The following is a 16,579-nucleotide window of genomic DNA, read 5'->3' on the forward strand; positions in this document are numbered from 1 at the left end:
GGACACCACAGGGTGAGATTTACTCATTATTATTCCTGACTCTCTTCACATTTTAACCCGAACTTGCTTCTCAAGATAAGAGAGACAACTCTCTTCACTAAACCCTCTCTCACGCGCCTAAATTCTTCTCAGATTGCCCTGCTACAGAACACCACGAAATCAATCCATCTACATAATCATTCAAACAATGCTCATGGGACTAAAAAAGGATACACTACTGAATTCTTACCATGGGGAGTTTGCGGATGTGATGTATACCATCGTATCTGCCATTGCTGTCGTGCCTGGTGGTGCTGGTCCTCTCCCTCGACAAGTTCCTGCCTCGGAGCAACCCTACACTGTCCCCAAGCTCCGATGCCTCAACACCAAGAAGATGAAGCGCAGCGGCAACCAATCCTCATCTGAGGAGCAGGTCGAGGGTGTGGTGGGACTGCTTGGGGCAGCTGATGGTATCAGGCCAGGGTCAGCAGCATTTGCGGCGCGAGAGCATCAGGACAGCCAGGGAGGGTCGGCATAGGCGCGCGAGGGCTCTGGCATGGCAGAGCGGCCAAGGCAGGAGTGCAGGAGGTTGGGGAACTGTCCTTGGCGTCAACTAGCTGAAAAATACATAGGATCCTCTACCCATCCACAAATACAGAGGATGAGAGGCTTGTTTTACAAGCTCCTCTGAAAATATTAGGGACAGAGAACCATATAGAGGATCTGCTAGAGTGGGTGTCAGTTGCTCTAAAGAGACTATGGAAATAAAAAGTCGTACTCGCCTTATTTTGGGGAGAAAGTTCCGCTACATGAGGGTCAGCAGCCACGGTACATGTTTGTCAGTTCAACCGCACACCTGGGAAGTAAGCAACTACTCATACACTTCAACAGCAGGCTGTTCTTTAAACTTCCAATATCCCGCAACCTGCATGCGGACTGCAACATCTGGGAAAGGCCTCTCAAGATCTGGTTAAACCAAACATTCGTAGTTGAAGCTTCAACGATGTGAGATGTAGACCAAAATCATGCGCTGAATTCAGCCATCCTGTTCAACTGTATAATGCGACCACTGTAAAAGAGTACTTTATGTTGCAACCAAGGACATGAACATCACTTGACAGGCCACCACCACCTCCTGGTTGGCGGAGGCGGCGTAAGGATGTCAATCATTGTCTCCTTCTCCCTTGGAGTCAGGGGAACCCCTCGGACGAGGTTCAGAGCCATAATGTGAACGTTGGTCCTTTGCCTATGCTTTTGGTAAGCCCAGACACCAGCTGCAACCCCACCCACAATGACCTGCACAGAATTTACTATGTCAGGTTTTGAACTACCTACCCTAGAATCGCAGTCGTACATGAAATAATTAAATTCGGGGAATTCGATACGTGAATAATTTGAAGTGTTCGATTTTATCATGGTCTGCTGCAGATTTTTTAAATTTTTACTAAGGAAGAACAAATGCAGTTCAAATAAACATTGCTGTCTGACTGTATTTATACATACGTTGAGCTACAACGACGGATCAGCTAGAAACCAGGAATCCTCAGTTAGTGATTAGCTTCTTTAGAAGTTGAGATATTTTATATCCACAGGTGCAATTTCGCCCATAAATTATGAAAGACAATCATCAACATTTGTGTTCATGCTACCTATTACTTATGAATAACATCTTGATGCAAAAGTTTGTGATAATAGATGGGTTCACCATGACACACAATGCATGCATGAAACGAGGAAATAATGTGCTAACAAATGCCAGTAATAATATTAATAAAAGCATGAACAGTATCAGTATGTTACATTTGCAATTAGGCTTACCGGTGATAACCATATAGCAGCAGTTTGAATATCAAATTTAGGGGCATATAGAACTGTTTCTCCAAAATCGTCTTCTAATTTTTTGTATATCTCCTTATCACTCTTGCCAGATTTTATTTCATCACGAATTAGCTGCAAAAGAATTACACTGATGTGAGTACCTGAGCCGTGAAGTTTCCATGAACAGTGTTCAGGTGCACCAATAGGTAATGTAAATTTAAGATAGCTGAAAGGGCATACTGTGCAAAAATATTATCAAAGTCTTAGAAACACAATCAAGTAGAAAATACATAAATGTATAATCCAAGAATCAAACCAGTTGTGGCATTACCAAGATCATCTTTGTCATTACAAAAAACAAGTATAGTCAGACAGAGTTCTTTCAGATAAATATTTAAATAGCAAACATCATTCAAGTTTCTCAACATTATTTTGCAGTAAACAATTGGGTGCCTGTGAACATCTTTGAATAACCGATAACAAGAAAATGGCTAGTCCATTTCAAATCAAATGGTTAAATCAAACACATTTTATTATACGTCATTATTGATCAGTACAAGGTTTCAAGTTCAAATGTCACCTCAGTTACAAGCGTTATTAAATTTCCAATGTTAGTTATGCTTGGCTTAGATCAAGAGATCAGCAAAGCAAAGGTTGGATGTTGTGGAAACATGAAAAAACATAAATGAATAACAAAAAAATCTCTGCCACTAAAAGCTTTACAACTAACTGGATGGAGAAGGTCAAGCAACTAATCATTACGAGGCATATAGAACAGAGAAGTACCCTTCTAAGGAGAACTGCAACATCTGCTTGTGAATCTTCAATGGACTGGCTGCCACACTCAGTGCACCGGACATTGTGGCTAATATTTCTTGCACGGTCTTCAACAATCTGCCGCTGCTTAACATCCTCTTCGGTGGCCATGATACCAGATAGTATGATTTCTGTTAACTGTAACAAAATAGCTGTATATAAGAGAGCCTGAAAAAATAAAATGTGAAGTAGTTATATCCTTAGTCTACAAAATGATGCCACCCAGAAACTATTAAGAATTTAAGATTAAGGTACTATGGCAAGACCAAACTATCAAGCAGGAACCTAGGCATTCTCAGTTTCAAGTACTTCTTACTTGAGCATTCCACTTCACACATTTTATTGTTGAAGATAACTTCTTAAATTTACGAATAAGGCAGGATCCAAGGATCGAACACAAAGATTACGGCAATATAACCACCTGTGCGGAAGGGCGGAAACATTGAGGTGGCAAGAGATAAAACAGGTGGTCCTATTGATTATGCAGGGATGAATCGAATAAAGTTGGTATTCACTAATAAAGCTACTGTTATTCGAATTGGTCTGCTAGTTGCGTACCATCCATCAGCAAAACAGCATATTCCCCAAATATATTTTTTACAAATCTAAATAGTAACCTGTAGGCATGAATTGCTATCTCCTCATTTTTATCTTTAAAAACTGCCGACGAACAATTCATGTAGCAAACAGATTCAATATGAATCGGTCATATGGATGGAATAATCAATTCTAACTGCAACTAATGAGCTCCAAACTGACTTGTAATCATGAACTGCTACCTACATGTTTTTATGTTCAATTAAATCGTTGTCGATAATAAATCAACACTTGAGCAACCATAATATTGGCTTGAACTAACACTAACAAAGTACTCCCTCAGTCCCAAAATAAGTGTTGCTGCTTTAGTACAACATTTGTACTAACTTAATACTCCTTCCGTTCGGACATAATTGTCCGAAGAATGGATGTATCTAGATGTATTTTATTTTTAGATACCTCCATTATTATCCACTTTTGTGATAAGTAATTTCGAACTAAATTTGCGTCGACAGAGGGGACGTCGGACTAAAAATATTTGCAGTGCCGCGGTAGTACAGTCGTGAACTTACCCGAGTGGCCGCCGGCCGGTGACTCCCCCCGCTTCCCCTGCTCGGCTTCGCCGCGAGAGAATACTGGAGTTCAACCCCCCTCTCCGATGCGTGCGCCTCCCTCCTCCACTCAGGTGGCCGGCGATGCTCCCGTCTCCGGAGCCAAAGACAAACTGGTCCCCGGTCGGTGGCCCGACGGAGGGAAACCCCGGTTCTCTATTTTTTGACGGGAAACCCCGGCTGTCTAGAGAAGAACCTTCTGGCGGTGGGGAATGCTGGCCGGACGCCGGCGGCGTGGCTCCGATCTGGGGACCGGGACCCGCGCGAAGTGGGGAGGAGACGAGGACGAGGAGCTCTGCAGGTGGACATGGGCTGCCCGTGCCCGCGGTACCCACAACCAAGCCCACAAAAATTGCCGGTGATGGGTCGGCCTAGTAGGGACCTGGTTCGGCAACCCTGACGTCAAGCTAATTTCATTTTTTATTTTCCCTATTTTTCTTATTTTTAATCTAAATGGATATTTTTAAAACCCTAATTTTCCTTATATTTTCGAAATTTTTTTAAAAAAAACGATGACATGGTATAAAAAATCTGATGACGCAATTTATAAAAATCCTGTTAGCTTTTCACAAAATGTTCATGACAATGCAAAAATGTTCCTGCGCTTCAAAACAATGTATGTAAAATTTCGAAAAAAGTGTGTACAAGGTACAAAATATTTTGATAACATATTTTTTCTATCGTATAACAAAAAGATGTATGCAACATTTTAAAGAAATATTCTCGTTTTAAAAAACTTCATTGCATTTAAAAAATGATTACAGAAATGTAAAAATAAGTTTGTGTAGGTTAAAACATGTTTATTTTCATTTAAAATGACTTGATATTTTTAAGTATTTTTGTATTTTATAAAATATTTATGGAAATAAAAAATGTTTATACAATCTATCATAACCGAAATCTATGCAGTGACCATAAAAAATCCCATGTACGGACCAAAGGGACCCACCGAGATGATGACCAAGTCAAAACCATGGGGCAAAATCTCAAATGGCACACCTCAATTGGTTGTGAGAGCTTCAACCTCTAGGGAGCTTAGTGAATTAAAGGAATTGTTGGTTGTCATTGTCATCAAATCTTATTGCTTCATTGTGATCAGTGTAATCCACTACCCAATTTCCAAACTGGCTCTTTAAGGGGTTATCATATCTTATTTTGTAATATTGACCATTGCTTTTAAGGCCTTGTTCGGAGAACCTCCACTCCATAACTCCACTCCGGGAGCAGGTGGAGTTCTGGTTCAAAGTGACGGAGCGGCTGTTGCACGGCTCTACAACTCCCAAAATTTCACGGAGCTGGTGAGACTCCGAACACCTCCTAAGTTGGCCAAACCACCAGGTATAGCTCCTGATATTCTATTATTTGCAAGGTCCAAGAAGTGAATATTTACTTGTTATGTTATAACTCAAGTGGAATATAACCAGAGACATATTGTGTCGTAAGAGCATATCTAACAGTTCCTGTACAAAATTCTCTGTAAAAGTGATTTTTATGGGATGTACATATAATTAGGGGAAGTTCAAAGGTTAAGTGTTTTCTTAGTTCCTGCAAAAACTTCTCTAAAAGAGGCTTTTGGTGGTGGCGGTGGGCTCTAGTGGCGACGCACAGTGGACGGCGGTGGTCGTCAACAGCGGGCGGGCGGCGGCGTAATGCGTATGGCATCAACATACTAATGTTGTACTTATTGAAAGGACCAACTTCCCACATATGGAGGGAAATCCTAAAAAATATATTTGCTCGGACGTATATGGAGGCAAACTTCCCATCAAATGTTTTAATGGTTATTGGAGCGGTTGGAAATGTGCACCTCAAACACTTCATATACGTCTGAGCAAATGGCCCGGTCAATGGCCGCTCACAAAATCTTGACCCAGCCGCGCCCCTCAAATTGGCCATATATGTTGAGGCTCACTAGCATCCTTCGAATATAGCCCATATACCCGGCTGATATGAGGAGGCAAAGATGTACTCGGATGTGTCTGTCACATTGTACTGGCGTGCGGGACCCACACAGATGTCCATTGAAACCCAGCGGTCCGGTGAGAACGCAACTCCGACGCGCCACCCGAGGGACCAAATCTGGCTATTTAACCTCGACGACATGCCCCTTCGTAGCCACAGTCCCATTTTCTTCCCCTCCACACCACCACTTCTCGTACGCTTGCAACTCGAACCATGCGTCCGCGTGTAGCCATGGCCCGGGAGCGTATCCCAACTCATGCAATGTTCACTCTGGAACGCTGGTTAGAGTTCCTTGAGGAGATCCGGGCCTAGTGTGAAGTTCGGGTTGCATCAAACATGCCTCCGGACTTGTCAGAGTAGGACACGGAGCAACATGCACCGAACACGGATCTAGAGGAGGAGGAAGGGTGGAAGTCAAGATATATCCGGCACCATAGATTGCCGGATTTATCATGGCCGATGCACTGGGCAAGTTTTAGGTGGCTCCAGCGGAAGAGACGGTGGAGCAGCAGGCCATCCTCGACTTCATCCCCTCAGAGGTGAAGGTGGAGGCAAATTGTTGCCTCCTCCGCAAGGTGATGGTGGAGCGTGACGCACTCTTCCCTGACATGGATTTCGACGTGGCATCGAAGCTGTGGGTGGCGGCCAATGACTAGGAGGTCGGTTTGTATGGCACTACCGACACGGATCATCTACATCTCCAATGATGTGTAATTTCAGCTAGGTTTGTCTATGTAGTACGTAACTTTTGTGTTGAAGGTGTAGCATGCATTTGAGGTAAATGAATGCATCGGACGTAAAATAGGGGATGATCAGGCCCTTTCCACGCAGGCGTCCATAGACATATGAGGGATGATATTTTTCATAAGTGGTTGCATATTTTGGAGGACAGTGATATTTCAGCCCACCACGGTTCAAGTCATAAACTTAACACTGATGCTCACATTTTCCTGGATTGTTTTAGGCCTTCCAGCGATGTGATTTCAGTCGAAAGAGACGTTCTCGTCCACTATGAAGGCGTTTGTGGAGACTTCATGGATCTCAAGATGATGTGTCTGCTCATTTTATCGAAGATGCTCATAAGGATAAAGTATGTATGCATGCATTTATACGGTTGAATGTATGAGGTTTGCGTTTGTAATGTGTTAAAAAGCAAAAGAAGAAAATGTGGCAGGTTCCCTCCTATCCATGTTGGTAGTTCTCCATCGAACGTGTTGTGGGGAAGATCAATTAGTTTCCAATGTGGATTGTACTGTAAGAATTCAGGGCATTTGCTATCTCCCCCTTACCCCCACACTCCTGTCTCCAACTAGAGTTTATGTTTTACGACCATGCGCCCTAGAATGCACGGAAGGCCTTTGATGGAAGGGTTTAGGGCACGAACAACGAGAAACTCTGAATGCAGGAGATCCAATCAAATAAACTAGACCTGCACGAGAGCACATGTGAGATCATGACGACAAGAGACCTAGGACCAAGGAACCCTACGTTGTGATAGCCTCCGTCATCGCGTCTGATTAGCTAGTTGGTGAGGCAATAGCTTACCAAGGCGATGATCAGTAGCTGGTCCGAGAGGATGATCAGCCACACTGGGACTGAGACACGGCCCAGACTCCTACGGCAGGCAGCAGTGGGGAATTTTTCGCAATGGGCGAAAGCCTGACGGAGCAATGCCGCGTGGAGGTGGAAGGCCTACGGGTCGTCAACTTCTTTTCTCGAAGAAGAAACAATGACGGTATCTGAGGAATAAGCATCGGCTAACTCTGTGCCAGCAGCCGCGGTAAGACAGAGGATGCAAGCGTTATCCGGAATGATTGGGCGTAAAGCGTCTGTAGGTGGCTTTTCAAGTCTGTCGGACCAAAACACGAACCGTCACCTTTAGGGATGGACCTCTCTCGACAACGGGCACAACTGAATTGGAGGCACTAGGAAATTTCGAAGGCACAATCTCACCTCGACCGTCTTTGTCCTTTTGGGCACGACTGTTTCGATGGTAACCAAATCACAAGTGATTACTCCCTCCATTTCTAGACATAAGTCCTTTTAGAGGTTCCAATATGAACTATATGCGAAGCAAAATGAGTGAATCTACACTTTAAAACACATTTATATAGTACATCCGTATATAGTTTATACTAAAATCTCTAAAAAGACTTTTATTTAGAAACGAGGGAAGTACATTTCTAGAAAGTGATTGGAGTACTTACTTTGGTGGTAAAAAAGACATATATTTTCATTAATGACCTAAAAATGTAGGAGTGGCAAACCGAATAAAGCAGCTCTTTTGGGAATCATATATCGTTTTTCATGGATAGACAAATGGTTTTACCGGGTCTACTGCTCTTTAGGGTATTTCTAACCGATTCTTAATAAATAGATGAGGATACCGTGGAGTAAACCCTTAAAGTATATTTACTTCACTAAGATCTAGTCGAACCTAGCTGATCTCCTATATTTAACGGAGTAAATGTTTGTTTTTTTCTAAACTTTACAATTCTAGTATACATTGCAACTACATATTAGCACACATATAGAAACTAAACATAATTTTTAATGTTCAAGCAAATACAAATATAGTTTACGAATCGAATTCAAAGTTTACAAACCAAATTATTCAAATTTAAACATGTTGGATGGTTCAGATGTAGCAAATAACATGTGATAGAACAACTAGGACTCGGTATGGTGTTGCCAGTGATACACAATAAGATCTTCTTGGAGCTGAGCATGAACTTGTTTTTCTCAACCTTGCGATGCTCTTCAAGGAATGCCAGGATCCTATTCGGATCACATTCTAGCTCAACATGAATCTCATTGGTGATGTACCGAAAGTTCTCAGGCATATCCCTCTCGTCTTCAATGATCATGTTATGCAATATGATGCAACAAACCATGATCTACCATAAAACCATAGAGCTCTCATACTCGGCAAGACCACGAACAATTGCAAAGCGCTTCTGTAGCACACCGAAGGATCTCTCCACGTCTTTCCTAGTAGCTTCTTGACATTGGGCAAAGTGAATATTTTCGTTACCTTTTGAATGCCGAATTGTTTTGACCAAGCTGGCCCATTATGGATAGATGCCATTTGTAAGGTAGTAACCCACGAGTATATTTGCCCATTGACTGAGTAGTTGCATGCATGAATATCTCCTATAATAAGCCTAGCGAACAGTGATGATCTCGACAACACATTCAAGTCATTGTGAAAGCCAGGTAAACAAAATAATGAATGCCATATCCAAAGATCCTTCGTTGCAACCACCTCAAAAATGATCGTTGTTTGTTGGTGTGGCCTTTGTGGTGACCCTTCCACCCTATAGGACAATTCTTCCATCTCCAGTGCATAAGGTCAAGTGATCCAAATATCATGACCATCCTCTTACTTCATTGTCTGTCACCAACCTTTGGGTATCTTCTTCTATGGATGCTCTCAAGTACTCCGGATCAAAGACATCGATCGCTGCTTTAGTGAACCTTCGAACGGCCTTCAAGATTGTGTCTTCACCAATGTGAACATAGTCGTGCCAAGACTCAACAGTCGCAATGCACTTCATCAGTGGGCTTGCACTTATTTCTTCAAAGCTTGAACCAGTCATCATACCTTTCGACAATTTTTGCAATGGTCGAAAAAAGACTTGTGTGCATTCGAAAGCGCCGACGAAAGTACTTTCGGATAGGTTGGATTTGGATCAAAGTAGTCTCATGATCTTTGCATGACCCTTCACTCTATCACGGTTGATGTGTATGCGGCCAAACTACGACGATGTGTTTCACCTTGATTCCAATGACCCTCCAACCCTGTCACCGGAATCCGACGAATCAACAACGAGGACAATGTTTCACCTAGCTTAAGAAGAAGTGAAAAGTAAGCAAGTTGTCATCTAGTGAGAGCTAAAAGACACGGAGAACATCCCCCCTCTATTTGTCAATAGCTTCCGCCTTCCTCTCTTTCATTTCACGTCGGTTCAGCCAAGCCAATAGATTCCATAGGCGGGTCAGTTATAGCTGTAGTAGCCTTTGATTAGGTCCTTTCAATAGACTTTCCGTAGCTATAATTCGATAGACTTTCCGTAGCTCAGTACTGCTGATCGTTGACGCCCGCAATATTCCGATGACAGGGCTAGACGGACTCGACGTCGAATAGAAGGGCAACGGGTGTGAAGAAAGGCAACGATGTAGCGGCGAAGCCGACGAAGTTGCAGTGACAGGAGGCGACGCGAGGAAGAGACGTGGCTTTTACTCGGCCGCCGAACAATGGAGTATATTTAAAAAAAAAAGGATACGCGGCTGAGAATAATTTATTCTCCATTACAACGAATTGGGGATGGCTAAGTGCCAGTTAGAGAAATAAAACCGAAATTTTAATTTTCTAACCGGTTATTAGAGAATCGGTTAGAGGTGCTTATGCTTCGCCAGCACTTGCCTTCAGAGCTAAGCATTGCAACGTCGCCATCGCACAACCAGCGCTGCTGCGTACCGCGTCCGTCGCGTCGGCGCACAGCGCCAGCGCTCCGCCCATCGCCCATAGCTGTCGCGCCCCCGAAAAAAATACACGTCGCACAAAAACGGAATCCTTCCGCCCCCAGACTCCACATGTCGCTATAAAGTCCCGACCCCCACTCCGCTCGATCAAACATCGTGTTGGCTCACGGAAATAGATCTGTTCTCTCTCAGACCCTCATCAGCAGCCAATCCGTCGTGCACTCCTCCCTCGGCTCAGCGCAACCCTCCGGACGCACGGCAGCCATGGCCGAGGCGGCGCAGGGCGGTGGGCTACGCGGCCGCGGCGTGCTGCTGGGCGGCGTCCAGGACGCGCCGGCGGGGCGGGAGAACGACCTCGAGACCATCGAGCTCGCGCGCTTCGCCGTCGCCGAGCACAACGCCAAGGCCGTAAGATCATCCCCGCCCGCCCGATCGATCCCAAAGTCATCTGATACGATTAACTGTAGTGGCTGACCTGTTAATTCTGTTTTGGGCGCAGAACGCGTTGCTGGAGTTCGAGAGGCTGGTGAAGGTGAGGCAGCAGGTGGTGGCCGGGTGCATGCACTACTTCACCATCGAGGTCAAGGAAGGCGGCGCCAAGAAGCTCTACGAGGCCAAGGTGTGGGAGAAGGCCTGGGAGAACTTCAAGCAGCTCCAGGAATTCAAGCCGGCCGCCTAATGAAAAGATGTAGATAATGCTAGTATGTTATATACTTATATGTAAGCTGAAGCTTGTGGCTCGAGCCTATCCAACATGCCAGCCTCGCTGGATACTGGCGTAATATGATGAAATAAACCTGCTCCCTACCTCATGTAGTTGCTCTGATTTTCCCAACGGAACATGCTGAGTTCCCAGTATTTTCACCTACTATCAGACACGTTGACTTATACTCCCTCTGTCCCAAGTGTCAAAAACGCTCTCATATTACGTGAGATGGGACGGAGGGAGTAGTTTGCAATTCACCTCCAAAATATCTGGACCTCTTGCATCACAGAAACAACACAAGATTGTCAGCATTAACCACCAAAGCAAGAGAGAAAAATCCACAGCTAACAAGCATAAGCATTGCGACATACCATCTGATCTAAGAGCGGCCGTGATTTACAACCGGTGAACCTGTCTAGTTATATGGTTGCTACACAAAAGATACTATAGCTACTACTGGCTACTGAGCCATCAACATATGTGACATCCTAAATTACTTCTGCAGCGTCTGCGGGTACACATACTACTAAGAGAATTGCTACTACATTGTCAAGCTGGGCCTGCTAGGATGTACATCATGTCATGTCTACCTACTAAATCCACGCTGGAGTCACCGTCATTCTTCATTGTCATAGTCTTCGTCCTCCTCCTCTAATCTATGGTTTGACGACAGCGCAAACTGGACCGGATCCAAGGCCATCTTGTTCATCTCAGGCAGTTGCCAGCCCAGGAGATCCTTGGTCTCCACTTCTTTCAACAGTGAAACCGACGGCCCTGAAGTCTGGACTTGCGACGCCACGATCACCACCGGAGCTGCAGGATCGGCTTGCGGTGCCACTGTATCCTCCTCATAGTCAGCAAGATCTAAGTTCAAGTCAATGTTCCTTAAGGAGGCCCTGGCATTGCTCAAAGGGGTATGCTCCTTGGTTTCAGTTGTGTCAAAACCATCTCCAGTCTCTACCTTTAGGTGGCCTGGGTTGCTAAATTCAGTGCGAGCTAATTCATGGTGTTCAATCTCCCTCTCAGCTCCACGCCCGGCACGGCGACCTCTCCCGCGTCCCCTCCCACGCCCTCTGCCGTTGCTTGTGTGGCATGCTGCCTCCTGCATGTGCAAAACTTTTATCAGCAAAAGGAGGTTGAATGGGCGACATAAATTAGCAGAGAAAATGGAAGTCATGAGCATTTACTAAAAACTTTTCACAAAAAGTACATGTAAGAAGTGTAACATATACAGAAAGGTATGGATCACGAAGACTAACATTTCTTGTCCGCTTTGTTTCCTCCTCGCTTTCATCTTCACCATGTTTCCTGATGAAATTTCAGCAATTATTAAAGTTCATATCACTCTAATTAATCACAATTTGACACCTTACCTTCTTTTGCCAAGCTTATCATCAGCATTAGAATCAGGTGCACCCAAATCTGGGACTTTGCTGGCTACGTTCTTCAAAAAATCATACACATCATAACTATGAATGCACTGTTTCCTGTAAAAGCATAATACTGAATAAGATAATGGGACCATCAGAAAAACAAATGTTTTCCTTAAGGAAATAATACATATCAGTATTAAGAAAACACGCCCCATTTCTAACTACAAAATGAAAATGATGCAGCCACCACCCAACTGCATGTCTGAAGGACCCCCACCAACACAGTAATACTCAAAAATCAGCACAGCCCACCACAAGACACATGCTTATCTAGCTTTCTCTTTCAGTTCAAGAACATGTATCTAGGAATATAATTTTACAGCTTCCACATAAATCATCAATCCAGTCAAACAAAAAGGTATTTTGATCTGACAAAACATACAAGGTCTAGTAAACTTACAAATGCGATGAACTCACTGTTTTGACCCCTTTTTCAATTGTGATATTATATGTCCTATCACACAAGTCTTGCAAAAATAGCTCCAACGCTTTGGCTGCAAATCATGATCACAGAAAAATATGTTAGTTGAAAGTACATGCATGATGTGAGTTACAAAAAGAAACTAATAAAATACAAGCATGTAGGTGTACCAAGGGGTCGAGTTGCTTTGTTATCGCTTATAGCTTGTGTCAATCTTATATCAACATGTACATGCGAGTACTAATTAATCATATAGTTCAAATAAGCACATGCAATTAAGCTATACTTGCAGTTGATGTTATCTATACTGCTTATACAAGTAGGAGTTCGCCTTCTACCAATGCACCTCCATTTTTGTATATGCATCTAAAATAGAATATACTGTGCCATGTATAATACGAGTTCTTCCCACACCTAGCCTTCTCCCAGATTTCCCTTTCCCCTCACCATGGCTGCCCGCCTAACTTGTGCCCATCTTCTCCTTTAACCAGTTTGACCCACCAGGATATGTAAAACATTGACTAGCTACAAATCAGGGGAACAGAAAAGGCTAAATCATGAACACATGGTGATAGCATATCGGCGGAGCTAACAGGGTAAAGATGAGGTTCTTGGTGGAGGAGCCAGTCAGAGGTCACTCGGGCATGGAAATATGGTGGTGGCGCGCCTGTGGGGGGAAGAGGTGTAAAGGCAACTGTGGATGTGGGGATCAATATAAGAGAATAGGCTTACATGCTGCTTGAATGTTTGTGAATGTTGTGTGTGTGTGGAGGGGGGGTTGACCATTGAGCCTGAACTCGGTTTCCCTTGGCCATAGGATTCACATTTGCGCCTCAGCTCTCATGAACTCAACAGTAATTTCCTCCTTCTATCAAGAAAGATGGCTACTGTTGCTCTACTTCACTATATGATTTATGATTAGTATGATTCTCTAGTTTGAAATCGAGATTTAGAATGACCATATATCAAATCATGTCATCTGAATCAAAGTGTCGTGCTGACCAACTGACAGCTGCAAACGTGTCATGCTCCAAACAATAGAAAACACGACTCTGTAAAGATAAATTCAGAGGATTTATCCGTCAACTTCCCCAAAGGACCAAATAGTTCCTATTGTGCCTATGTTTTGTTTACACTGAGAAGGTACAATGGATACTAATATCTGCAATTATTTTTAGCTTCGGTTTAAATGAGAATAATTTGGTCTAATAAAAGAAAAAAAGTATGTTCTAAGACGGTAGTCAGCACTGTCATTTCTCGTTAGCAATGGATGGTGAAAAAAAGATGATGTATGTAGGGAAATAACTCTGGAACTGATAACAGGTGAGTTAAAGGAAAGTTCTTAAAAAAGAGGTTCTGGAAAACTTACACACAAGAACAGGTACAGCTAGAGCAATCTTGCCAACATCTTCATCTGCTTGCATGATCTTCTTAATCCGAGGCTGTACAGAAAAGTACAAGAGTAAGCTTATATCAGATTAATAGAAGAGTGCCATGATACCATCTGGAAAGTAGTAGGAATCTGCCATTTTGAGGTAATGACAACATGCCATCATCAGTAAAAGACCAACTAATCATAATTATGATTGCCGCATACTACAGTGCAAATAACCAACGATGCTGCTTTGATGGAGAAAGACGTGACAGCAGTATCACGTGTGGTTATAAGCACTGGTCCTAGCAGATGAAGAAAATAGATTCTGCTAGTTCCTTGTGAAAGAAAGGGTAATGAACAATGTATCTCTATCCAGTAGAAGAACTTTAGTATCATGAGGACTCAACACTACAGCAAACATATGTCATCAAAACACTTGCATCTTCTCCCAAAGATGGACCAAAGACAGATCAGAGAGTTCACCATGCTTAGAATGAGATATTCCTCTGAAATTTACACTGCATATTTTTATCGATTGTACACAACTTTAACCAACATTCACCGCCTGTTGTAGGCCATATATGGTTAAACAGTAGAATCCTACTGTCCATTTAGCACTGGAATATAGTACAAAGTACTAACTCGGTGGGTTAATAAGCTTCCCTGCAAAGGCTGTCACTATAAGAAGAAATGAACATTTGCCTATCACTATCTAGATCTAAACAATCACGATACCAATGTCGACAGATCGACAACTATAAAAAGAACTCATGTGCTTAGTACAGTTAACATTTTATACCAACAATTATGTTCCTCTTTCTATATAGGAAAAATGAAGAAGCACTGGCTGTTTATTAAGCGGTGATAATAGTTTATGTACAATTGGCCCGGTTTAAAGGGAACCAAACCGTAACTACCAAAACCAGTAAAGCAAATACTCCCCACTCCTCGAGCTACCGAGCAAAACAGGAAACAGCGCAGAAGACCTGGCGTTGATCTTCTCCTGAGTCCTGGGACAGGTAAGCCACCTCCGCTGAAGTTAAACTCTCATTCCTAAAAATACGTATATATTGATAAAAAGAGTATTTAATAATCACGTCCATCTTTTTCAGTAAATAGTGAATGCAAGTAATTTTGGTTTCCTTCGTAACAAACCTATCAGTTGAAGCACAAAGGTTGACCCAAGGATTCAATCATAACAAATTATGCAAACATCAAATAAATTGACCCTTGATATATTAAATTAATAGGGCACTCTCGTCCGCACCAAAGCCATACGAGTGAAACATTAATAGGACAGGCAGAATCTACACAATCCAGGATTTTCCACGCATCCACTGCCTACATCATATGTGCACCCGTGAAACAAGCCCAGGATGAGCACCATAAAAACAAACGTACATGAAACAAGCTCAGGATGAGCACATGCAAGAGGCTAAAAATCCTAACCGTGCTGCGAAATCTACACCTATTACGTAGCGATAGCACCCGAAAAATTCCCCCAAACGTGCATCTACCAAGCCCAGCAATGGAGAGAAACAGATAAACATGCATATCGCGGATCCACTGGCGTCAATTTACAAGGAACCTAGCCGCCGGAAACAAAACCGTAGACGAATCACAAATACTCCGCAAAATCTACGGCGCGCACCGCGTAGGGTAGGGGGGAGGCCTGAACCGGCAAAAAAAAAATCGCAGGGGCATGGGTCTTACCGCGGGGAAGCGGGTGTCGAGCTTCTTCCTCATGGCGCGGAGCCGGCGGCGCCGGAGGGAGCGTCCCCGGCGGAGAGAACGCGGCGGCTGGAGGTCGGATCGGCGCGGGGGACGAAGGCGGGGACATCGGATCGGAGGGAGAGGAAGCCACAAACATAAATAGCGATTCGGATAGATTTCTGATTTGGGGATTAGGGTTTCCGTTATCGCTACCTTTTCACTTTTTTTACGGGGAAAATTAAAACAAACTGTTTTTTTTTTCCATAAACAGCGCGGCCAATGGCCGCGCGAAGCGGGCGAACCCTCCGGCGCGTGGACGCTAGGCTCCTGGACCCGGTGCATGCACCTTACCTTAGCCTCACGTGCGGCGCTGGAAAGCGTGGAGGGTTCGTGCGGGGAGCGCGACGGACCGGGTCCAGGGAGACGTTTCGCGGTGGGTAAAAGCTCAGCGCGATGTGGGGGCCCGCGTAGCCGCGTTTGCGCGCGCGGCCGCGCGTCAGCCGTCCGTGTCGCGTTCCCCGGATGAGGTTGTTTCTGGGCCGGTGCGTGGCGCTCCGTGTGTCCGCCGTCCGATTCGGGGGTGCGGCGGGATCCGGCGGCTGTGGCTGCGTGCCTGGTTAATCTTGGCCCTCGCTGCCACGGCGACGTCCATCCATTTTTTGGGCTCTACCTTTATCTCGGTTTAGGTGCGACCGTTCGTAGAGAGTTTGTTCCGTTTTAGAC

At 44.1% G+C, this 16,579-nt stretch overlaps 3 protein-coding genes across 5 annotated transcripts; 1 reads left to right on the plus strand and 2 right to left on the minus strand.

The window, feature by feature from the left end:
- Positions 1–744: 744 nt before the first annotated feature.
- LOC123443981 (cytochrome c-type biogenesis CcmH-like mitochondrial protein) lies at positions 745–10,757 on the minus strand. Of its 3 annotated transcripts, none has more exons than XM_045120584.1 (4): positions 10,684–10,757; positions 2,584–2,751; positions 1,798–1,929; positions 745–1,275 (listed from the first exon to the last, which is right to left on the minus strand). In XM_045120584.1, exons 2-4 carry the CDS (start codon positions 2,722–2,724, stop codon positions 1,090–1,092), a joined length of 459 nt encoding a protein of 152 aa, XP_044976519.1. In that variant the 5' UTR covers positions 2,725–2,751; positions 10,684–10,757; the 3' UTR covers positions 745–1,089. The 3 variants fall into 3 exon arrangements, with proteins under 3 accessions (XP_044976519.1, XP_044976504.1, XP_044976510.1); XM_045120569.1 differs by lacking the exon at positions 10,684–10,757 and adding an exon at positions 3,723–4,076; XM_045120575.1 differs by lacking the exon at positions 10,684–10,757 and adding an exon at positions 3,723–4,076 and having other exon boundaries at positions 2,584–2,781.
- On the plus strand, positions 10,262–11,020 carry LOC123443999 (cysteine proteinase inhibitor). Its single transcript, XM_045120596.1, has 2 exons — positions 10,262–10,616; positions 10,708–11,020. Exons 1-2 carry the CDS (start codon positions 10,473–10,475, stop codon positions 10,885–10,887), a joined length of 324 nt encoding a protein of 107 aa, XP_044976531.1. The 5' UTR covers positions 10,262–10,472; the 3' UTR covers positions 10,888–11,020.
- A 250-nt stretch (positions 11,021–11,270) lies between these two features.
- Positions 11,271–16,028, minus strand: LOC123443976 (transcription regulator complex subunit bur6-like). The gene is made up of 6 exons (XM_045120560.1): positions 15,857–16,028; positions 14,138–14,210; positions 12,748–12,841; positions 12,288–12,401; positions 12,174–12,222; positions 11,271–12,016 (listed from the first exon to the last, which is right to left on the minus strand). Exons 1-6 carry the CDS (start codon positions 15,887–15,889, stop codon positions 11,531–11,533), a joined length of 849 nt encoding a protein of 282 aa, XP_044976495.1. The 5' UTR covers positions 15,890–16,028; the 3' UTR covers positions 11,271–11,530.
- Positions 16,029–16,579: the final 551 nt, after the last annotated feature.

The sequence above is a fragment of the Hordeum vulgare genome, chromosome 1H (genome assembly GCF_904849725.1).
Source record: "Hordeum vulgare subsp. vulgare chromosome 1H, MorexV3_pseudomolecules_assembly, whole genome shotgun sequence".
NCBI classification, from domain to species: Eukaryota; Viridiplantae; Streptophyta; class Magnoliopsida; order Poales; family Poaceae; genus Hordeum; species Hordeum vulgare.

Bases quoted from the DNA above. Each gene is read 5' to 3' on its own strand.
- LOC123443976 (XM_045120560.1), bottom strand. From the start codon at position 15,889: ATGAGGAAGAAGCTCGACACCCGCTTCCCCGCG. The intron at 12,223-12,287 runs GTAAGGTGTCAA...AAATTTCATCAG, and splicing joins GATAAGCTTGGCAAAAGAAG to GAAACATGGTGAAGATGAAA. The intron at 12,017-12,173 runs GTTAGTCTTCGT...TTGCACATGCAG, and splicing joins AAACAAAGCGGACAAGAAAT to GAGGCAGCATGCCACACAAG.
- LOC123443981 (XM_045120584.1), bottom strand. From the start codon at position 2,724: ATGGCCACCGAAGAGGATGTTAAGCAGCGGCAGATTGTTGAAGACCGT. The intron at 1,930-2,583 runs GTACTTCTCTGT...ATTCTTTTGCAG, and splicing joins TTGCAGTTCTCCTTAGAAGG to CTAATTCGTGATGAAATAAA. The intron at 1,276-1,797 runs GTAAGCCTAATT...AATTCTGTGCAG, and splicing joins CTGCTATATGGTTATCACCG to GTCATTGTGGGTGGGGTTGC.
- LOC123443999 (XM_045120596.1), top strand. From the start codon at position 10,473: ATGGCCGAGGCGGCGCAGGGCGGTGGGCTACGCGGCCGCGGCGTGCTG. The intron at 10,617-10,707 runs GTAAGATCATCC...TTTTGGGCGCAG, and splicing joins CCGAGCACAACGCCAAGGCC to AACGCGTTGCTGGAGTTCGA.